General features: G+C 47.6%; 1 protein-coding gene across 1 annotated transcript; it reads right to left on the bottom strand.

Moving 5' to 3' along the window:
• Window positions 1–924: 924 nt before the first annotated feature.
• ASL (argininosuccinate lyase) lies at window positions 925–23972 on the bottom strand. Its single transcript, XM_044675614.1, has 16 exons — window positions 23915–23972; window positions 23364–23423; window positions 16313–16507; window positions 12235–12318; window positions 11453–11509; window positions 11158–11255; window positions 9205–9282; window positions 8987–9064; window positions 8169–8221; window positions 6654–6716; window positions 6254–6368; window positions 5599–5683; window positions 5245–5304; window positions 2434–2517; window positions 1196–1276; window positions 925–1047 (listed from the first exon to the last, which is right to left on the bottom strand). Exons 2-16 carry the CDS (start codon window positions 23373–23375, stop codon window positions 925–927), a joined length of 1266 nt encoding a protein of 421 aa, XP_044531549.1. The 5' UTR covers window positions 23376–23423; window positions 23915–23972.
• Between the last annotated feature and the right edge of the window lie 27 nt (window positions 23973–23999).

The following is a 23999-nucleotide window of genomic DNA, read 5'->3' as shown; positions in this document are numbered from 1 at the left end:
AAGAGTTTTATGGGACTCTTTCTTTGCATATTATTCCAAATAATTTATTTAAATATTGGAACTCATCATTGTTTAGTTGTTTTTAATCATGTCTGACACTTTGTGACCTTGTTTAGGATTTTTTTGGCACAGATATTAGAGCCGTGATGGTAAACCTATGGCACACATGCCAGAGGCAGCATGCAGAGACCTCTCTGTCAGCACGCATGTCAAGGACCCAGTGCACCAAGGACCCAGCGTGCCAAGGACCCAGTGTGCCAAGGACTCAGTATGCTTGTCCCTGCAGCACAGAGTTCACCAGAATTCCCAACTAGAAAGCCAGAAAGCAAAGCAGCTGGGCTGCTCCCCTCCCCTTCTCCATATGCACCTTACCACATTATTTGCCCCTCTGCCTAGCAGTCCAATGGGAGTGTTTCCTCCCTCCCCTGGGTGGAGTAAGAGAGGGGCCAGGGTGCCCCTGGCAGTTGGTGGGGAGAGGGGAACAGAATGTGGTCTCTGGTGGGGCATGGGCATGGCACTTGGTATCAGGAGTGGGGTGGGGGCAGGGCCTGGCACTCCATCTCTAAGGTTTGCCATCACTGTACTAGACGGTTTTGCCATTTTCTTTTCCAGCTTATTTTATACATGAGGAAACTGAGGTAAACAGAATTAAGTGCCTTTCCCAAGTTCTCATAATAAGTATTTGAGATCAGATTTAAACTCAGAAAGATAAGTCTTCCTGACTACAGCCATGGCATTCTATCCACTGTGCCATCTACTCACCTCCAATATTCGAATTAGTTGATCTTTAAATGTTTGGTAGAATTCACTTGTAAATCCATCTGGTCCTTGTGTTTTTTCCCTTGAAAGGTCATTTATGGCCTATTTAATTTCCTTTCCTAAAATAGGTTTGTTTAAATATTTTGTTAATCTGAGCTGTTTATATTANGGGGGGACCCACCTGATGCTCTGCAGTTCCTTCACAGGGAGCTGGCTGAGGCTCAGCTGCTTGGTCTCGGCCATGAACACGGCTTTCCCAGATGCCTCGTGGGCCTGCCTGAAGGGCATCTGGGCAGAGGGACAGGGAGGAGGCTGGCGACATCCCGCCTCCCTCCCACAGCTCCCTCCTGCCCCTGCTGCTTCTTTGGGCCCCCAGCCAGGAGGCGACACTCCCAGCCTCCCACAGCCCGGGACATCGGGGCCCGCAGCCTCTCACCCCCTTCCTGACGAGGTAGTAGGCAAGGTCGGTGGCCAGCATGTCGGGGCTCAGAGCCTCTTCCATGCACGCCTTGTTAATCTGCAAAAACACACATGGGAAATAGGTTTTTAAAATACCTGCAGGGGGCAGCTGGGGGGCTCATTGGATAGAGAGCCAGGCCTGGAGCCTGGAGGTCCTGGGTTCCAATCTGAGCTCAGATACTTCTAGCTGGGTGACCCTGGGCAAGTCACTTACCCCATTGTCTGGCCCTTACTGCCCTTCTGCCTTGGAACCAATACCCAGTATTGATTCTAAGATGGAAGGTGAAAGTTTAAAAAAATTAAACAAATTTGGAAATAACAAGTTATAATAAATAAGCGGTTATAAGTTTATAAGAGGATGCATACAAATAGGATAATTTTTTAAAGTCAATTATGTTTTGTACGACTTCACATGTATAATGGATATGAAATGATGTGCCTTCTTGAGGAGGGAAGGAGAGAAATTGGAACTCAAAATTTTAAAAAATGATTGTTAAAGGTTTTTTTACATGTAATTGGGCAATATTTAATGAAATGAATACTTTTTTTATTTTTTATTTTTTAGGTTTAAAAAAAAAATCCTTCCCTTCTGTCCTAGAATTTTTACTAAGTATTAGTTCCAAGGCAGGAGAGAGATAAGGATTAGGCAAATGGGGTTAAATGACTTGCCCAGGGCCACACAGCTAAGAAGTATCTGAGGTCAGTTTTGAACCCAGGACCTTCCACCTTCAGGCTTGGTGTTCTATCCACTGAGCAACCTCACTGCTCATATATATATATGTATATATATATATGTATAATACATAATATATGCATATTAATATATATTTTTAATATGTATGTTTTTAAAAGTTAATTTTGTTGTTAGAAGTATACTTTTTTATAGGTTTAGAGATGGAAGGGACGGTAGAGGTCATCTTGTCCAAACCCTTCCTTTTATAACAATGAAACAGAGCCCACAGTGGGTAAGTGACTCATCCAAGGCCACACAGGTTATAAGCGCAGTTCTCTTGACTCCAAATCTACTGAAGTTACTCCTGGGTCATTAGGCCTCTGCCTGGACCCATCTTCTCCCCCCTTCTCTGACGGTCCATTCATTATTCTCTCAGCCCTTCCTGGACTCTCCAAGGCTCTGAGGGGGAGTGGGGAAGAGGGAAGATGGGATCGGGGAAGGGAGAGCTGAGGAGAGAGTAACGAGGTGGAAGGGATTCTTGCCTTCATGGTAGAGATCATCCCGGTGGCCACTTGGAGCACAGAATTCATGGTGTCCGAGACTTCAAAGACCGCCTCTTTGTCCTCCTGTGGGGCCAAGGTAGGAAGAAATGTTAGCAGTGAGGAAGCAGCTTCTCTCTGCATCTTCTCCTGCCCTATCCCCTGGCCCCAATCTCTCTCCCTCTTTTTCAACCCTCACCTTCCATCTTAGAATCAATACTGTGTATTGGCTCTAAGGCAGAAGAGCCTTAGTGAGGACTAGGCAATGAGGGTTAAGTGACTTGCCCAGGAACACACAGCTAGGAAATGTCTGAGGTTAGATTTGAACCCAGGCTCTTCTGTCTCCAGACCTGATGTTCTATCTACTGTGCTGTCTACTGTCTTGGTATTAAGCACTTATAAAGCACCCACTATGTACCGAGGAATTATGCTAAATGGTTTACAAACATTGTCTAAGTTGATCCTAAGAACAACCTTGAGATACAAGTGCCTTTATTATCCCCATTTTATGGTTGAGAAAACTGGGGCAGACAGAGTTTCAGTGCCTTGCCCAGGGTCACATAGCCAGGAAGTATCTGCAGCCACATTTGAACGAGAAAGACGAGTGTTCCAGACTCTATGTCCTATGCCTGTGTTGGCGAACCTATGGCACACGTGCCGGAGGGGGCTGCTCCCTTCCCCCTCTCCACACACCTGACGACATTTCTCCCATCACCCACCCCTCTGCCCAGCAGCCAATGGGAGCTCTTCCTCCCTCCCCTCTCTGGGTCAGGGGGCAGTTCACATGTGGTGGCAGGAGGGTGCAGGCTGGGCACTCGGTCTCTAAAAGGTTCGCCATCACTGTCCTGTGCTCTATCCACTGGGCCACCCAGTTCCAGCAAGGAACTCATACCCAGAGGTGACCAGGGAGGGATCCTGGCTAATCTGCTTCCACGCATGGGTAAGCAAACATATGGGAGCACTGTCCTGAGTACTATGTTATTGGAAATTTGGGGGTCCTTTAACTACATTTCCCATGAGCCCACCGGCTTCCTGTCTTATGTGATGACGTAGACAGGAGGATAAAAATGGAGTGGCTGCACTTGCACTTCCTCTTTGCTATCTATCCACCGTGGAAGAGGCAGGCAAGGCACATCTTTTAAACCGACTTAGCTAGCATGGCATGTGGCTTCATTTTCTAATGGCTACTAATAAATCTATAAAAACCATAATAATCTTAAAGCTATCTTTTTATTTTATTTTATTTTATTTTATTTTATTTTATTTTATTTTTTTAAACCCTCACCTTCCATCTTGGAGTCAATACTGTGTATTGGCTCCAAATCAGAAGAGTGGTCAGGGCTAGGCAATGGGGGCCAAGGGACTTGCCCAGGGTCACACAGCTGGGAAGTGTCTGAGGCCAGATTTGAACCTAGGACCTCCCATCTCTAGGCCTGGCTCTCAATCCACTGAGCTACCCAGCTGCCCCCTATAGCTATCTTTTTATATTCATTTTATTTCTTACAGTATCTGGGGGTCCTTACTGGTCGGGGAGTACCCAAAGATGAACCTTGGGTAGGGGAAAGGGAGAGAAATTTGAATTTAGAGTCCCGGAGGGTGGATTTCCTGGAGCTACCATTTCTCAATCATAAATCATTGAGGATTTATTAAGCACCCACTACATGCCAGACTTCCTTCAAAGGCCAGCTAAAATCGCACTTCCACAGGAATCCTTCCTCCTTAATTCTAGAACTCTCCTGAAACATCCCACAAATCCTGCCAAGTCTCTGTCCACAATCAGAAAAACACAGAGACGATAACTAGTCGAGTTATCTTTCATATATAGCATATGGATGGCTTCGATTCCCAGTTATGAGGATTATGAGAAACCTCTCGCCAATCCTTACGTATAACCTAGCTCCCTGTTTGGGATCTCGGGACAACAGTTATAGGCGCTGCAGTTTCCCAAATCCACGGGACTGGGTTCGAATAATGCTCACCGCCTTCCTTTGGAGTCTGTGCAGAAAAGAGCAAAATTTGTCCCAATGTGGCCCAGGGTATTTAACCTATCGTTAGCATCCCAATGTGGCTCATGGGAAAAGTGGCATCAGTTCTTGGGGACTCGGGGCAGCAACTGCCCAAACAAATGTCCCCTTCCTCAGTAACCAAGCAAGATAGAAAGCCCTCCTGAGAAGCTCTGCCCACTTTGCTTCCCACAGCTCCTGCCCTTCCCTTAATTACTTACTTGCTACGCTGGCTACGCTGTAACTCTATTCTTTTACAATAAAGCTTGTTTTCTCACAATGGAGTCGGTTTAAGCCCTCCATCAAGTTTTTGGATGAGACTCCATTAGCACTGCTCCCAGCACTCCCTTTTCTCGTTATTTCCCATCGATCCTCATGGATAGTTTATTTGTACATACTTTGTTCCTCCCCACATTATCTCCCCCATTAGACTGTGAGCTCTTTAGGGCTGGCTTTTGCCTCTTTTTATCCCCAGCTCTTAGCACAGGGCCTCGCAATAGGTGCTTAATAAAAATGGTCACAGACAAAAGCAAAGTAGGCCAAGGGGCAGGGAAGTGGGCTCAGTGGATAGAGAGCCAGGCCTGGAGATGGGAGGACCCAAGTTTAAATCTGGCCTCAGACACTTCCTAGCTGTGTGACCCTGGGCAAGTCACTTAATCCTGTTTGTCTAGCTCTTGCCCTTCTGCCCTAGACTTGCTACTAAGACAGAAAATAAAGATTTAAAAATAAAATAGAACCTGCCTTCAAAGAGGTTCTAGGCTACTGGAGGGGGGTATTATTAATTAGTCCACAGTCCCAGGAAGAGCTGTACCTGCAAGTCCTTGTTGTAGGTACTTGGAAGTCCCTTGAGTGTCATCAGGAGGCCAGCACACTGAATGAAAGGAAAGCCGGGAGTGAGACTTCTCGATCCTGGGGGAGAGCCAAGGACTTGGGTGTGGAAGGGGGGAGAGCCGGGATTCCTGGGGGGGGTGTGATTCACAGGGGGCTCTTCAGGCTCTGCCAGGCGCCCATTGACTGGTCCCACTCCCACCCCATGGACAGACATCTTTTGTCCTTGACAGCTCTCCCTCCTTCTATCTCTCTGACCCACCACCCACTGCCCCTTGCCCATATGCACTCCTCCAATCCTCTCTTGCCAAATACCCGCCCCTGGGAGCCCCCTTACCCGGCCAAACACACGCCCTGCTTTGCTCCGGATCAACTCTAGGCTGTCTGGGTTCTTCTTCTGGGGCATCAGGCTGCTTCCTGTGCTGCAGACACAGAAATCACATGTTTAAAAAGCGGTAAGGATTCCCGTCCCACTGGCCCACTTGATCCACATCCCACGGGCTTCCCGAATGGGGGAAGTTGTATGATTACAGTGGAAAGAACGCTTGCTTTGGATTCATAGGATCTGGGTTCAAATCTTGTCTTTGTTACTTTCTTCTACCTTTGGACATGTCATGCAACTTCCTTGGGACTCAGTTTCCTTCTCTCTGAAACAAAGGGGGTTGGCCTAGAAGGTCTCTGAGATCTTTTCTAGCTCTCTATGTATGATTCGATTTGTGACCTTTGGGCTAGTCATTTAACTGCCCTGGGTCCTCAGTTTCCCCATCTGGAACAGGAGGAGGTTGGACTCTGTCCTCTGAGGCCTCTTCCAGTTCTCAATCTGGGTTTCGTAGGGTCAGGCGAGGGCGAAGGGTATCACAGGGAAGAAGCTGAGGGAGACCATGGGGGAGGAATTCAGAGTCTGTGGCCTAGGCTGGGTCAGCCTTGTTGGCCATCACGGGAACCGGCGGAGGGAAGGAAGCAGGGCATGGAAGAGGCAGCCCTCCCCTCACCTGTAGGCATCGGACAGCTGTACGAAGCTAAACTCCTTGGTGCCATAGATGATTAGATCCTCTGCCATCTTGCTGAGGTGCGTCATGCACAGGGAAGCCCAGAAAAGGAACTCAGCTTTGGGGGTACAAGTAAAAAGAAGACTCAGTGCCAGGGCTGAGCTAGCCTTGGGTGCTACCGATCCCTCTCTGCCAGCCGACTACCTACCGCCCAGGGTGGCACACCTGGGACCTCTGGAATGTAGAGGGGCATCCTGAGCATTTAGGAAAAGGTGGCGGGGAGGGGAGAGGAGGCGGGAAACCATCGGTCAAACAAGAATTTGTGGGGAAGGAAATGAGAAGGAGAAGCTGGCGAGAGGGAGTTCTGGGCCGGGCAAAGGGGATGAAGAGGCACAAAACTCACCCACGAAGTCCCGTTCACTGGTGGCATCCATGCTGTTGAGGGTGATTGCACTGAAATTCAACTCTGAGGGGCAGGAGCAAATCCAAAGGGGAATGAGTGGCTTCCCTAGCCCCCTGTGTGAGTGGGGGGGAAGCCCTCGGAATCCCCAGGGGCAGTTAATGAGGTCTCCACCTCAGCCTCCTAGCTCCGACCTCAGGGGATGGGGAGTGGGAGAGGGAGAACTCGTTTGCCCAAGTTCACACAGCTAGGGACTGGGATCCAGTTCTCTTGGCTCCCAGAGCAATTGGTCCTTCCAAGCTAAATGAGCCTCAGTTTCCTCTTTTGTCAAACAAGAGAGATGAACAAGATCTGGGCTTCTTAATGTCGAGGTCCAGGGGCCCCACAGACAGATTTTAGGTGGGAAACAAAATATCATCCTTATTTTCACTAACCCTTGGTTTCCTTTGTAATCCTATACATTTTATGCACTTAAAAAATGGGTTTATGTAAAAAAAAAAAAAGGCCTCTTTATTTTTTTTATTAACATTGGCTCTCTTTCTGTTTTTACCCCTTATCTTCCATCTCAGAATCAATACTGTATATTGGTTCCAAGGCAGAAGAGCAGTAAGGGCTAAGCAATGGGTTAAAGTGACTTGCCCAGGGTCACACAGCTAGGAAGTATCTGAGGTCAGATTTGAACCCAGGACCGGGATCCCGTCTCTGGGCCTGGCTCTCAGTCCACTGAGCCACCCAGTTGCCCCCTGGCTTTCTTTATAAATTGTTATTGTTTAGTTGTTTTCAATCATGCCTGATTCTTTGTGGCCCCATTTAAAGTTTTCTTGGCAAAGATACTGGAGTGGTTTGCTTTTTCTTTCTCTGGGTCATTTTCTAGATGAGAAAATGGAGGCAAACAGGGTGAAGTGACTTGCCTAGGGTCACACAGTTAAGCTCCTGGAGTGTTTGTCATTTCCTTCTCCAGCCCATTTTACACATGAGGAAATTGAGGCAAACAGAGTGAAGTGTTTGCTTGCCCAAGATCACACAGTTAATAAGCATCTAAGGCCATATTTGAACTGAGGACTTTCTGACTCCAGGACTGGTATTTTATCCACTGTGTCACCTAGCTGATTGTTTCTCTGTAATACTAAATATTTTATTTTATGCCCTTAAAAGAAAGAGGTGTATAGATTTCACCAGACTACCAAAGGGGGCGAAGACCCCAAAAGGCTAATAAGAGCCCCTCTAAGATCCCTCCTAGCTCTAACATTCTAGGAGACAGCAAGGCCCCATGGAAGGAGGCCTGGAGCTGGAGGTACAGGACTTGAGGAGATGTTCTTTGGGTCTATGGGCCTCTGTTCTCCCATCTGTACAGTGGGCAGATTGGACCAGATGCCTCTGACTCCAGGGCCAGGACCCCACATCTCAAGGACCTTTGAGATTCCTCCCAGTTCTCAAGGTGTTTGGGGAGATGCTTTGGGGGAGTCTGATGGGCTTGGAGAGGGGAGGTGACACCTCCCACCATGGGGCAGGACTTACCTTTCTGGAGCAGCTTCCGATCCACACCCAAAGGGTTACCAGCAATGGCCCCGCTGGAGGACATGGTGGAGCAAGGGGAAGAAGCGTAAAGTTGAAAATACCTTGTACCCTCTTTAAAACTACATTACCCATAATTCCTTAAGCCTTTTCCTATTGGTTGTGAGTTAAAATATTAATTTCAATCTTTACAGAAGGAAGGAAGATATGGGAACACGCTAGTTAAAAATCATGATGATCAAATAACTTACATCCCTAGAATGCTTTAAGATTTCCAGAGTGCTCTCTTCTCGACCCTGTGAGATAAGTCATGTGTGTGCCCATTTTACAGATAAGTAAACCAAGCAGGGTGCAGAGAAATGAGGTGATTTACCAAGGTCAATCTCAGCGTGTCCTCACTCTAAATCTATTTCTTCTATTCCATGTTGGTTGGTTGTTTCATTCAGTGTTTCACTCTTTGTGACCCCAGTAGGGGTTTCCTTGGCAAAGATACTAGAATGGCTTGTCATTTCCCTCTCCAGCTCATTTTACAGATGAGGAAACTGAGGCTGAAGGGGATGAAGTGATCTGGTGGTAAGGCGGGATATAAAAAGAGGTCCTCCAACTCCATTGGACTACATGGATCAGACTAGATGGCCACTGCGGTCTCTCAGATGTCAACTTCTTGGATTCTACCATTTTTCCTCTCCTGAACTCAGTTTCCTCTTCTAGACCAACCGCCCCATTTGATAAATAACTGTGAAGTCCCCTTCAAGCTCGGACATTATGTGAACGCCCCAGCCCCTTCCTTCCCCAGCTTCCCCGTTCGGCCCCTCACTCACCTCCCCAAGGGCAGCACGTCGACCCTCCTCCTCACCTCCAGCAGACGCTCCAAATCTCGGGCCAGGGCCACAGCGTGGCTGTGGGAGACACAAGAATAGTCAGAGCAGGAGAAGCTCTGGGGTTGCCGTGGGGGTCTGGCCCCCAACCTCCCGAGGGAAGAGGGGAATGGGGTTCCCACCTTCCTAAAACTCATTTCCCCAGGCCGGGGGCTCCTTACCTCAAGATCCAGTGGCTCCAGCGGATGGGCTGAGCCCTCTGTAGATGAGTGTAGCCTGGGAAGAGGACGTCTTGTTCCCTAGGGCAGGACCAAAGAGCACCATTAAGAGAGCCATAGCCGCTGTCCATGGTACAGTCCTACTCATCTCTTTACCCCAGGGTTCTCCCTCAATGGGTACAAGGGCTACTCCCTGGGGCAGCCTCGAAACAAACAGGGAGGCCCTTTTGACCTTCATAACCTGGCTCTCTCCTCTCTTTTTCAGGCTTCTTCTTTTTTAACCCTTAACTTCTATCCTAGTACCCATTTGGAGATAGGGAGGCAAGGGCTAGGCAGTTGGGGTTTAGGGACTTGCCCAGGGTCACACAGCTAGAAAGCATCCAGTGTCAAATCCAGGACCTCTTGTCTCTAGGTCTGCTCTTATCTACTAGGTGACCTAGCTGCCCCTCTTTTTGAGTCTTCTTGCATGTATACTACTTGTTCTTTCAAACTCCCATCTCCCACCTCCACACCTCTGCAATGGCTGATCCCATGTCTACAAAGCTCTCCCTTGGTACCACTGACTTCCAGACTGAGAGATCCAGTCCCACCTTCTGCAGCAGGCTTCACCCACCTTCCTCCTCCTTCATTCCCTTCTAGTCTCTTCTCTCTGAGATCACATGACATTTATATTGTATTTACTTTATATGTATAATTTTTAACTTGTTGCTCCCACCCCATTGGAATTTGAGTATTCAAATCTGGTTGAGGTTCAAATCTGGTCTCAGACACTTCCTAGCTGTGTGACCCTGGGCAAGTCACTTAACCCCTGTTGTTTAGCCCTTATTGATCTTCTGCCTTGCAACCAATGCTTAGTGTTGACTCTAAGATAGAAGGGAAGGGTTTGAAAAAAAAAAAAAAAAGAATGTGAGTATTATGAGGACAGGGACCATGTTTTGTTTTGTTTTTTTAATCCCTAGCACCTGGCACATAGTAGGTACTTTAATGAACGCTTTGCTTGTTGACAGTGGACTGCCTGGGAAAGCTGACCACCTCTAACCATCTGGGCTGAGTCCAAAGCTTGGATTGGCATTTCTGGCCCAGCCCTCTGCCTGGCTTATTGCCCCAGGACAGCATGGGGGCAGGGTATACTTAAACATTAAACAGGGGGCTGGCCACCCGAGGGATCTTTGCCCTCTCTGTCCTCGGTTCAGTGGACTCTGGGTCCCAGGTTTGCCATGATCTACTTTGAGCATTTCCAGCTGCATAGACCCTTCTTTTACCTCCCACAGCCTGGTCCTAGAGACTCAGGGGCAGGGCGATGAAGCCCTACTTCTCCCCTGTCCTGCCATCTTGGGGAGCCTGGGCAAGGGGACCAAGAAGGATACCAGGAGGCCACACAAAGTGGCTCCTCTGGGTACGGGGAACAATTCAGAGGGAGCTGGCATCTCCAGGGCCCCCCAATTCCCAGCCAGGTCTCAGTGATAGCATGGAGTGGGGGTTATTCATCCAGCCTCCTCTCCTAAGGCCCCTCTTTTTTCCTCTTAGCCAAGAGGCTTTTGTAGCCCTAGCAAAGGTCACCTCAAAGGGAATGAGCTTGGGGATCCCTTCCAGTAAACACCTATATGATTGGCTCATAGAATTTGATTTAGAAGGGACCTTAAAGGTACTGAGTCCAGCCCCCATCCCCATTTTAGAGATGAGGAAACTGAGGTCCAGGGGTTAAGGTCACACAGATGGGAAGTGACCAAGGCAGGATTTGCACCCAAATATACAGATTCCGAAGGAAACAGTCCTTACGCTGTGCCACCTGACTCTCATAAATAGATATTTAACTGACCCTGAGGGTAGCCCAGGACTCCTTCCCAGCTCTGGGCCTCAGTTTCCCCCTCTGTCAAAAGCGTGGGTCATTGTTTAAGGCCCCTCAGAGCTCAGCCATTCTGGGGTTCCAGGATTTTATGGGAGGGGGTGACTCACACTTCGGCCCTCTCCACCATGGTTGTGATAAGCATCTTGAGGTGAGAAGACAGCGTGGAGCATGACTTACGCATCCATAGCCTCAAGTCTGTGACCACCTGCCAGAGGGGAGGTGGGGGGGCTCAGAAATGCAGCTCCCCAACCCCCGAGGTGAGCCCCCAGGTGACCCAAGAACCAGGGAGGTGGGCCACGTGGGAAAAGCCATGGATGACAAGGGATGTTCAGGGAATGGTGGATGGCAGGGTGGGCAGGTGGGCAAGAGCCAGGAGGTCAGGGGCGGCGGCAGGGGCCATACCTGGTCATTCCGGCTCCGTCCAGTGTGCAGTTTCCCTGCAGCCTCCCCAATGAGTTCCTGCACAGGGATGGGGGACAGACCGAGAGGGAATTTTGAAGTCATCAACTCCCACCCAGGGCCCAGAAGGACATTCCTCCCCATCTTTTTGGATCTTTCCTGGGCCCCGTTTCCCTCAGGGTCAGGTCCTTCCTCAGGTACCCTCCATCACTGCTGCCCACCTGGGCTCTGCTCTCCCTCTTCTTTGGAGATAGACAGACACAGATCCTCCTTATGGTCTCCCCCTTACCCACTGTCTCAGAATGGACACTAAGCATTGGTTCCAAGGTAGAAGAGCAACAAGGACTAGGGGACTTGTCCAGGGTCTCCCAGCGAGGCCAGATTTGAACCTTGGTCCTTTAGTCTCTAGGTCTGGCTCTCAATCTGTGGAGCCACTCAGTTGCCCCCATCCCACCCTTCTAGTTTTATGTCCTTCCCAGCTCCACCCCAGGCTGGAACAAGAGGACAGAGGCTTGAGCCCAGGCAGCCCTGGACAGGAGAGCAAAGGGGAGGGAGACCAGAATTCCCATAGAGGCTGATGTCCAACCCCATTTTGCCAGGTAAGGATCACTTGTGTCCAAGTTGGCTTCCCCAACAGAAGGGGAGCCCCCAAGGGCAGGGAATGGTTCCTTCCTGTCATGGGGCCTTAGCAGCTGGCACAGACTTAGCTCAGAGAAAATGCCCAGCAAAGGCTTGCCTGGTGAAGGGAGGGAGCGAGGGCAGGGGTGCTGGGGGCAGGGGGGTACCTTCAGCCTCCGCTCATTGGCCGTGTGGATGTCCTCATCATGGGGGTTGAGTGCAAACGTGCCTTTGGCCCATTCCTCAGCCACCTGCATGGACAATTCGGGGGCCCAGGGTCAAGGTGGGCACTTCAGTGCCCCAGAAGGCCAGGATCTTGGGGTGATGAGAAAGCTCTTCCCCCCGGAGCTCTCTGTCCTCGCAGTATTGCCCTTCTAGGGGACACCCCCCCGGGAGAACGTGAGCTCAGAGACATGAGCTGTGCTTAGCATTGCCTTGGCATCTCCAGCCAAAGCACCTGGAGGAGCAGCTGGATGACTCAGTGGAGAGAGTCGGAGCTGAAGTCAAGAAGAAGCATCTTCCTGAATTCAAATCCAGCTTTGGATACTTCTGGACTGTGTGACCCTGGGCATGTCACTTCAACCTCTTTGCCTCAGTTTCCTCATCTGTCAAAGGAGCCAGAGAAGGAAATGGCCAACCATTCCAGTATCTCTGTCAAGAAAACTCCAGATGGGGTCAGGGAGGGCTGGGCATGACAGGATGGCCATAGGTGGGTTTTTTTAAACCTTTATCTTCTAACCTGGAATCAACACTAGGTATAGGTTCCAAGGCAGAGGAGTGGGAAGGGGCTGGCAAATGGAGTTAAGTGACTTGCTCAGAGTCACACAGCTGGGATGTGTCTGAGGACTTTCTGACTCCAGGCCTGGTCCTCTGTCCACTGAGCCACCTGGTTGGCCTGACAGGTTTAATACCTGCTCATGGGATTGGTTTGAATTGGATCCTTCACCAGAGCCCCACAAGGGCACTGGCAATACATGAAGAAGTGTCTGGGGGCTCCCACTGGGCAGCTCTGCTCCTTGGGGTAACCCCTCAAAACCAAGAGCATCTTTACCACAGGCTTATGCTGTAGGGGTGAATGGAATTAACTGGGTAAGGATAATGCTGTTTCTAAAGCATTCTGAGCTTCAGAAAGTACTTCCCTACCACAACCCTGTGAGGTAGACAGTGCAAATAACATGATGCTCATTTTACAGATGAGGAAACTGAGGCTCAGGGAAGGGAGTGTTTTGTTCAAGGCTGTAAAGTTGCTGGGATCTGAACCCAGATCTCCTGACCCCCAATCCAGCAGTTATTCTACCACATCACACTGTTTCATAAACATATCCCAAGTGTATTCTTATTATCCTCTTTGGTCTAGACAGACACCTGTGATTTATTTCTCCAGCCAGAGGAACTCCCTAATGAGGGAACCCCATGCAGACCAGCACCCATGAGTTTTAGTCTAAGAGAACTTTGGGGGTCCCAGAGAGGTTGTGCTTTCTTTCATCCCACAGCCAGCATGGGTCAGAGGCCAGTCTTGAACTCTGGCCATCCTGTCCCCAAGGCTGTCTTTCTAGGCACCCTCAAACACCACTGTTTCTCCAGTTAAACTGCACTGAGTTTAGGGAAGAGTTGTTTTCTGTCTGGTGTATAGTTGGAAAATCTTGAACCCCTAAAGATTGCATTGCCCAGAATTCCTTTCTGTATTACCTATAATGCTTTTCTTTTTGTTTACGTTTGTGTGTCACATTTGTATAAGTTCTGAGGCTCCATCTCATTCTCTCTCTTTTGCTCCTGTGAGTGGGCTGTTAGTAACCTTTTAGTTAGGTCTCTTTTGTTATCTTATTATTAATAAAAACTTTATTAAATATAATATTTAGCTATTGATTATTAATTTTAAAATCCACATTTTGGGCTATACTGCGTGTAACTTGTCATTTGCTTATATTATTGTATTTGTTAATTTCTTTAAGGCTTACTTTTTTAAAAATTTATCTGTATTAATCTAATTAATATCTATTCTGTCATATGATTCTTTAACTGTACTGTTTCCCTATGATTTTACAAAACAACATATCATTGTAAACAAGCCCAAAAGTCTTACGAATCCTGGATTTGTCATCTTAACTACTGAGGTCACATGTTGCTTATACAACCTTGGAGAATATAATGACTTAAGAATTTAAATTGTAATTTTATAAAGAATCTTTAGAAATGACTTTAGATATAATATCTTCTGAATGGATGATAGGTTTTCATATATATTATAAAGAATATTGTATTAAAAGGTAGAGAACTAAATAGAAGTTCCTACTAAAACTTTTTATAAACCAGGAAGCCAAAAAGAGCTCCTGCATGCATGCTATTTTAACTCTTTGGTTTAATTTACTTCCACCAGAAGAATCTAAATTCTTGGTGATGTTTTAGACCCAAATAAGTTTTCATCAGCAGTTGCCAAGGTTGAAAGACTTGCCATTATGGCTATTTGTAAACTCATATGAATCCTATATAATAATGGGTTTGTTTGCTATTGTCAATAACTGGGCTACTGTGAATTTGGGGAATTTGGTACTTTATTTGAATGTGCATTATCTACTCTACTACTGTTTTGTTTTTATAAATCTGCTATTTTGTAAAAATCATTTGCATTCACACAGTGGATCATGGTCAAGTTTAAAAAGGAAATGGATCTCATTTTTTGATGAGGAATTTTTGTATTTTTCTTCTCCTTAGCTGACACAGTGTGTCACTGATTCTAAGATACATATTTTTGATTTTTGAAACATTTTTTATTATTTTTTCTTTCTTGTATTTGCAATATAGTATTTGAGTACTTTGAAGTACACATAATAAATATTAATCTTTTTTATTTTGCAGTAATATAAGTTTAAAATACATTTGTTCTAATATTAATGCATACCCCAAAATCTTTATACTATAGAAATAATGCCATTGATTGTTTAAAAAAAATTATGGGACTTTGCTTAATGATTCTGTCTGATTCCACAAGAGTATTTAAAAAGAGCCATTGCACAGTGTTAAAGAAGCACAAAGCTACCTGCATAGTGCCAATCAAACACAAGGTCAAAGAGACCAACCAATCCCAGTGGGATTGATATAATTTTGAGCCAAGACTAGAGGACTTAAACTTGTTTGGGGTTTGAAGTTGTGGAGCTTAACATATGTTAAGATGCAGGATGTCCTCTGAACCACATTCTAATAAGCATCTCTTTACCACGATGGGCCCCCATTTGCTCCTATAATCTAGTCCCTTTTCTGTCTTTCATAGTGTGGCAAACTTTTTGTAGTCCTGGCTACTGACTGAGTAAGTTCACAATTGCTTAAATTATGTTAATTAGGTCCTGATTCAAGGACCTGTTACAGGTTTATTTTTCCTTTACTTAGATTTTTTAGGGCATAAGACTTTAATATTTTATAGTTCATCCACAAATTATTTTTTCTCTTTTATGTGGATTTTGATTTTTTAAATTTCTTTTGCAATTGATTCATATGCCTTTTAGCTCAGCCATGTATGAGTGATCCCTTTGTTATTATCCACCTCAGGGGGAACTTTGTTATTGTTGTGAACTTTGATTTGAATTAATGAAATTTTAGTATAAGAAACTTGCTACCTCTCAGAATCCAAAAGCTGGACCTGTTTGGAGAAGATACCATGAAGATGCCGGCAGAGACCACAAACTACATTAAGAAGATCAAGAACTGAACTTTGGGGTGTTAATTTGAACTGGGGGGAGGAGTGAAAGCATTTGTTTTGAATACATACTTATATGCCAAAGCAGACTGCCCCCAAATTGGCTTTTTGTCAATGTAGCAATCATTGATTTTGTCCTCTTTTCCTTTTATCCACAAATTATTGCAATTTATAAGTTAGTTGTTTCCATGATCTTTTTGAGGAGACTGGTCTTCCAAACAGGATCACAGGGGGGAATTTATAGTTGGAAAATCTTGAACCCCTGAAGACTGAATTGCCCAGAATTACTTTCTGTATTACCTATAAGCTTTTCCTTTTGTTTACATTTGTGTGGTCATATTTGTATAAGTTCTGAGGCTCCACCTCATTCTCTATCTTTTGCTCCTGGGAGCCGGCTGGTTAGTACCCTTTTAGTTAGGTCTCTTTTGTTAGCTCATTATTAATAAAAACTTTATTAAATACGATATTTAGTTATTGATTATTAATTTTAAAATCCACACTGGGGAGAGAAGCTCACATTGGGGGTGAGCAAGGGGCAGGGGGGACCCCGGTACCTTGTCCAGGCCATGGAGGATCTTCTCCAGCTCGGCTTTGGTGAGGAGCCCTGCATTCTCCAGGCCTTTGCTATAGGCCTTGCTGCCTTGGATGTCAGCCTCCCACATGCGCTGGTCGTAGGAGATGGATGAGTTGAATTTCTCCATGATGGGGTCAATGGAGCCCACGAATCGGCCACCCCATAGCTTCCCGCTCTGCCCAGGAAGAGAAGGGGGTATAGTGAGCACCTGGAGGATCCTGGCTGTGGCCAAGCAGAAACCCAAGACCTAAGGCCCTCCTGGGCAGAACCAGAACCATAGAGCCAGGGCTGGAAAGGCCCCTGGCAGCTTGACACTCAAGACTTTAGGTTCTAATCCATCATTAAAAAACAACGAAAAACCTCCTTACCTTCTGCCCTAGGATCAATACTGAGTATTGGATCCAAGGCAGAAGAGAGGTAAGGGGTTTTGGGATTAAGTGACTCATCCAGGATCACATGGCTAGGAAGTATTCGAGGCCAGAATTGAACCTAAGCCTCCTCCTACCTTTCCAGTCTTCTATCTTTCTGTCCTCTATACACTCTACAATCCAGTAGAGGCTGGCCTCTTTGCTTTTCACAACTTCAAGCCTTAGAATTCTCTCTCTGTTCATCACCTCCAGGCATCCTTCAACATTCACCTCAAATCATACCTTCTAGAAGAAGCCTTAATTCTATCTTAATTCTTAATCTTAATTATTCTATCTTTAATTCTTCACTATGGGATTGCCTCCAAATGACCCTGTATATCTATTGCTTTTGAAGCAGCTAGGTAGCTCAGTGAATAGAGCACTGGTCTTAGTATCAGGGAGACTTGAGTTCAAATCTAGCTTCGGACACTTAGTGGCTATGCGACCCTGGGCAAGTCATTTAACTTCTGTTTCCCTTAATCCACTAGAGAAGGAAATGGCAAACCACTCCAGTATCTTTGCCAAGAACTATGGATGGTATGGTCTTTGGGATCACTAAGTATTAGACACAACTGAACATACATGTTGTCTCCCCAATTAGGCTGTAAGCTTCTTGAGGGAAGGAAGTATTTTTGTCTTGCTTTGTCACCTCATTGCCTAGCACAATGCCTGGCATATAATAAGTGTCTGATGTGTGAGTGTGTGTAGAGAGAGGGAGAAAGAGACAGAAGCTAAGAGAAAGAGAGAGGGAGAGATAGAGGAAGGGAGAGGGAGAGAAAGAAAGAGAGTGAGAAAGAGGCAAAGAGAGAGGAAGAGAGAGACAGACAGAGATGAGGGGAGAGAGAGACTGAGAGACAGAGTGGGGAGAGAGAGAGAGACAGATTGGGTAAAGGGGAAGAGAGGGAGGAGGAGGAAAGAGAGTAAGAAAGACAGATGCAAGAGAGAGACACAGAGAGAGGAAGAGGAATAGAGAGAGAGAGAGGGAGAGAGAGAGAAATAGAGGTACAGAGAGGGAGACATACACAGAGAAAGTAGAGACTGATACACAGTCAGAGAGCACTTGGGTATTTCCACATCATCTGGCTCATCTGGTCCTGATGGTTCCAGGGGAGATAGGTAGAGGAACCATGATTGTCCCCATTTTATAGATGCAGAAGCCTAGAAGTTAGGGGATTTGCTAGAGCTACCCCAGCCAGCTTGTGACAGAGCCAAGATAAGATAAGATGCCCCTTGGATAGGAGGCTCCTGGCCCTGGCCTGAATCCAATCTACCTGGGCCTTGTTTTGCCAAAAGGAGCTTGTTTCCTCATTACCCAACGCTTCTGCCGTGATAAACAAGAGCGATTGGGTGATGGGGAGGACTTTGCCCCGGCACCCAGGCAGCTTCTCTGATAGTTTGAGACCAGATGCCAACCCCTGGCCCAGGCTTCAGCACTAACTGTGTGACCCTGAGCAAGTCCTTTAACAACCTTGTCTCTGTGTCTCAGTTTCCTCATCTGTAAAATCTGTTACCTAAATTCTCCCTCTTACAGCGCAGACTAGAGGGCCTTCAAGGTTTCTTCCAGCTCTCTGGGATCCTGACCTTGTACCTCTCTTTGCCTCAGTTTCCTCATCAGTTCGATATGGAGGTGGGGCTGGGTGGTCTCTCCTGTGACGTCAGGGCCCCAGACCCTCAACCACCAGTGCTGGACACAGACTTTCAGCTTCTCATTTTACAGCAGCCCTGAGGCCCAGGGCAGGAGGCTGGCTCATCCCTTCTGGCTTCTCTCAGCCCCCATGCTATCTGTTGCCCTCATTGTTCTTTATTTACTTCTGGGCCCACAAAGGGAAATATTGCAGGAACTAGCCCTAGCCCTGACCTTCTAGGATCAAAGTTCCAAGTGACCGAACAGCTCGGTCAGCCAGTAAGATCCAGGGAAGCAGCCAGGCCCCTGGGTTCTGGGTCTGCCCACAACTTTGCTCATTCTCTAAGCCAGCACCCTTGGATGGGCATGATTAAACACAAGCCAGAATGGGCAAACCCGGTCTGAGGACTGGCATGCAACAGTGAGAAGTGAACACGGGAGAGTGCTGGGTTCAAGTCTCAAACATCTTAGCTATGGAACCATCAACAGATAATGCCACCTCTCTGGTCTGTAAAATGAGGATAACAGTCCTTTACATTCCATCTTACAGGTTCACCGGCCTAGACCTAGATTCAAAAGTGATTAGAAAGCAGGCTTGTCATCCTTGGATCCGAATCTAGAGCTACATGGGACCTCGTAAGCCATCTAGTCTGAATGTTTCATTTTACAGATGAGAAGACTGAGGAGAGAGCTTAAGTGAACTGAGAAGGATGTAGTAAGAATTAGAGGCAGGATATGAACCCACGTCCTCCATCTCCAAAGCCAGGACTTTTCCTACTGTATCATAACTGCCTCCTAAATATAAAGAATTCCCTTCCTTAAGGACAGGGACTGGTCTTGTGATTTTATTGGCATAGGAAACTCCCTCGCCCAATGCAGGTCAGCAGCTTTTCCCTAACTTAAGATCTTTGAGAGTCACCTCAAACGCCCTTGGAGCTGAACCAGATTAAAATATAATTGGGAAACATCTGACAAAATAAATAAAAATACAATGAAACATAGATGGTGTCAATATGTGGTTTTCTAAGTCAGTATGCCTTGTAGGGCTATTTCTGTACCATTTTTACTGAGTTTGACACCACTGGTCTAGAGTCACACATCCAGGACACAGGAGAAGCAGGACTCCAACCACCTACATATCTGATCTCATTAAGAAGACTCAAGAAATCCAACATGAAGACCCTCAATTCCCTTCTTCCATTTGTCACTGGATAGCTGGGCCTGGAGTCAGGAAGACTCATTTTCCGGGGTTCAAATCTGATCTCAGCTTCTTCTTAGCTGTGAGACCCTGGACAAATCATTTTACCCTGCTTGCCTCAGTTTCCTCATCTGTCAAATGAGTTGGAGAGAGAAATGGCCAACCAGTCCAGGATCTCTGCCAAGAAAACCCCAAACAGGGTCACAGAGAGTTGGACGTGACTGAATAATAACCCTATAAATCCCCTCGACTCTATTTTTCTAAATTTTTCCATGTCCTCACTCATCGTCTCTCTCCTTTCAGTCTTCATCTTCCTTGAACCCTTCTTCCCAGTAGAATACAAGCCCTTGGAGGGCAGGATTTCTTTCATGCTTACTGTTCTGAATGGAAATCCTTAAAGCATCTTCTACAGCAAAGTGTCTTAGAATAATCACAGTAATTAGTAAGAGGAGGAGTCCTGTTATTAGGGGCTGAAAGCTGGCCAGAGCCATTGGCATCATTTCCTCCCCAATGACTCACCCCTGCCCAGGGCTGTTGCTGGGGCTAACAAACAACCTAAGTGCCACCAAGTTCAACTACAAGTCAATTAGCTTTGGCCTCCCCACCAGGACTGGGTACCCTGTGGAAAGCTCCCTAAGGCCTTTGGCATCTTTCTGTTGGAGGATTCCACTGCCTCCAGCCTGGTTTACATGTTAGCACATCAGAGAGGGGCAAAGGAACGGGTGCCTTCTTGAAGCCTGGTGAGCCAAGAGGCAATCCTGCCAGGGGAGAGCAGGTCTTAAATAAAGGTGCCAAGCCGGCGTGGTTCAAGAAGAAAGAGGACTCTGGGGCTCAGCTCTGTGATCCTGGGCTGGGCATTTCTCCTCTCTGGACTACAAAACAGGGAGGTTGAATCTCTCCCGTCCATCTCAGCTTTCTATGAACCTATGACTTGTGTACAGAGGATCATCAACACTAGAAGTGGGGCCTTAGAAATCATCTAGTTAGGGGCAGCTAGGTAGTAGTGGATAGTCAGGAGGACCTAGATTCAAATCTGGCCTCAGACACTTCCTGGCTGTGTGACCCTGGGCAAGTCACTTAACTCCCATTGCCTAGCCTTTGCCTTTCCATCCTAGAGTTGTCCTAGAACAGAAAGTAAGAGTTTAAAAAAAGAAAGAAAGAAAGAAAGAAAGAAAGAAAGAAAGAAATCACCTCGCCCTGGGGTTCTTCATCTTTTCTGTGGCCCAGCCACCTTTGGCAGCCAATTAGGCAAAGCTGAGGGACCCTTCACTGAAACATGTTTTTAAATGCACAAAGGAAATGAAAGAGTAGTGAAAAGAGAGATGTAATTTTTTCTCCATCCAACTTCACCAGCCCCCTGAAATCTATTCATGGTTCCCAAGCTTAAAAAGACTAAGCAGGGGGCAGCAAGGCAGGTGGCTCAGTGGATGGAGAGCTAGGCCTAGAGATAAAAGGTCCTGGGTTCAAATTTGATCTCACACGCTTCCTAACTGGGCAAGTCTTTTTACCCCCATTGCCCAGCCTTTACTGCTCTTCTGCCTTAGAACCAATGGCCAGTATTGATTCTAAGATGGAAGGAAAGAAAGAGAAAGAAAGAAAGAAAGAAAGAGGGAGAGAGGGAGGGAGAGAGGAAGAAAAAGAAAGAAAGGAAGGAAGGAAGAGAGAGAGAGAAGGAAGGAAGGAAGAAAGATCCTGATCTAGTTGCTATCCCCTCTTCATTTTGAATGGTAACCAAGTAACTTCAGGTCACAGAGGTAATAAATGGCAAAGCTGGGATTTGAACTCAGGTCCATTGACTGTGGGAGGGCTCTTTCCACATGGTACACCACTTGGGCCAAGGAGGAACTTGGAAGGTGTAGGGTGATTTGGTTTGTTCTCCTTCCCCTCCCAGTGCTGAAATAATAGTCAAAGGCAGTTCCCAAGCTACTTTGGTGTCAATGGGATAAGAATAATCATTTGCATGGTGTCTGCCACCTTCCCAAAGTTTTGACTAGCTTATTTGATCTTCACAACAACCCAGGGAGGCTGGTAGGGCAAGCATTATCATCATCACCCAGACTTTTGAGATGGGGAAACTAAGGTTTGATGAAGTTAGCTGACTTGTTTAAAAGAAAAGAGCTTCATAGGTTCAAATCTGGCCTCAGACACTTCCTAGCTGTGTGACTCTGGGCAAGTCACTTAACCCCATTGCCTAGCCCTTACCACTCTTCTGCCCTGGAACCAATACTGAGTATTGATTCTGAGGCGGAAGGTAAGGGTTTAAAAATATCCCCATTTGACAGATAAGTCGAGGGAGGTCAAGTCAACTTCCTTGGACTCAGAGCCCTTGAATGGCCAGGAACAGAACCCAGGATTCTTGCCTCCCAGTTCCTGGTTTTCAGGCAGAGGAATGACCAAGAAAATGCTAGTTGAGGAAACATCCATGCTGTTTCTGCCTCATCTACAGACTTCCCCTACCCCCAACCTTCCTCCCCCAGTGGGCCAAAATCCCCTTTTCCCCACCCTCCTCTGTACTTGGTCCCTATTGGTTTCTTTGGAACAACCCCTCGCCACGGCCCTTCTCATTGGCTTTTCCTAGTGGCCAGGTTGACTTAGAAGACAGGGCAAACGTTAGAGGAAGGAGGAGGGGCAGAACTTCAAAAGGAAAAACCGAAAAGGCTGGGGAGAGACTGGGATCTGGCAAAGAAGGGTGGGACGTGAAGAGATAAGTTAGAAAAAGTGTCAAACATTAGAAATTCTGTGCAAGGAGACTGAGGAGGGGGCAGCAGAAGGGGTTTGTTTGCCCAAGGTTACAGGTGGCGCCACGACTTGAATCCATTTGATAGGATTGCAGAGTTAAAGCTACAAGTTGGGAGCAGCATGGTTAGCTCAATGGATTGAGGACCAGCAGGTCCTAGGTTCAAATTTAGCCTCAGATACTTTCCAGATGTGTGACCCTACAGTGTCGCTTAACCCCCATTGCCTAGCTCTTACTGCTTTTCTGCCTTGGAACCAATATAGTATTGATTCTAGGGCAGAAGGTAAGGGTTTAAAAAGAAATAAAACTACAAGTCACCTCAAAAGTCCACCTGGCCTACTCCCTCATTTTACAGAGGGGGAAACTGAGGCTTAGGGAGAAGTGACTGGTAAGGATTAAAAAAAATAAAACTACAAGTGCCCTCAAAAGTCCACCTGGCCTACTCCCTTATTTTACAGAGGGGGAAACTGAGGCTTAGGGAGAGGTGACTCATCCAGGGTCATATATAGGTAAAGACTAAGTGGCACAGATGAGATTTAAACCCAGGTCCTCTGACGCCAGAGCCAAGGCGCTTTCCACTTTCCAGAGGGTGGAGGGCAGGTATGATTAGTTTTGATTTCCCCTCGCTCCTTCTTTGAATGGAAGGATCCCCGGGCTCCGAAGGGGAGCAGGGCCACAAGATTTGGGCAATACGGTAAAAGAGCAGAGCAAAATGTGGGGAGGGCCAGTGCCGGGGCTCCCGATGCCTGGGCTGGCTCCCGCCCACTAGTGGGATATTGTGGGACTTTCCCCACGGAAGTTGGCGGTCTTGGAAGCCGGCAGTGCGCTTGGGAAGGAAGGACATAGGGGAGAAAATCGATAGGGGAGAAGGAAGGAGAATGGCAGAAAAGCCTCAGGAATAAAGGAAGCTCAGTGGGATCTGGAAAGGGAGTGAGCCTGCAGCGAGGGACAGGGGCAGTTCTGGCTTCTCTCCGAGGTCCTCGTCCCTCCTCTCTTGGGGCACGGAGGGGAGGGGGACACAGGTGGAGCCAGGGGTGTCCGCGGTGCCGGGGAGAAATCGCTCACCTCCGATGCCATTTTGGACAAGTCCTTTTCCCTCTTTGCTGGTGTCAGTCCTTGGGGAATCTGGAAAGTAAGACAGGCTTGGCGCGGGCTGGCAATTCTCTGGCAGCCCCCCCCCCGCCCCCACCCCCAGCGGCCCGTGCCCAAAGCCACTCCCTTGACAACCGGTCACCGACCCCGTGCCCAGAGCAGGGACATGGCCGCTGACCAGCCGGCACCCTGGCAGCCCATCGTCCACCCCGCGCCCAGAGCAGGGACGTGATTGCCCTCCGGCCTCTTGTCCCCAAGCCATCTGGAAGCCCGGAGCTCGGGCCAGGCGTGCCAGGGCAGGGCGGCACGCGGCTACCCCCGCTGCCACACCCCCTTCCAGCAGCTTGCGGCCAGGGCCCAGGCCTCACCAGATGCCTCCGCTGCCGCCGCNCCCTCCGGCCTCTTGTCCCCAAGCCATCTGGAAGCCCCGAGCTCGGGCCAGGCGTGCCAGGGCAGGGCGGCACGCGGCTACCCCCGCTGCCACACCCCCTTCCAGCAGCTTGCGGCCAGGGCCCAGGCCTCACCTGATGCCTCCGCTGCCGCCGCTTCTGCCCAGACCCCGGAGCCTCCGCGGAGGATTTTCCTTCCCGGGAAGGATGACGCCACCTG

Source organism: Gracilinanus agilis, chromosome 4 (assembly GCF_016433145.1).
Source record: "Gracilinanus agilis isolate LMUSP501 chromosome 4, AgileGrace, whole genome shotgun sequence".
Classification (NCBI taxonomy): domain Eukaryota; kingdom Metazoa; phylum Chordata; class Mammalia; order Didelphimorphia; family Didelphidae; genus Gracilinanus; species Gracilinanus agilis.
The sequence above is the reverse complement of the archived record's forward strand: the minus strand, read 5'-3'. Positions and strand labels throughout refer to the sequence as shown.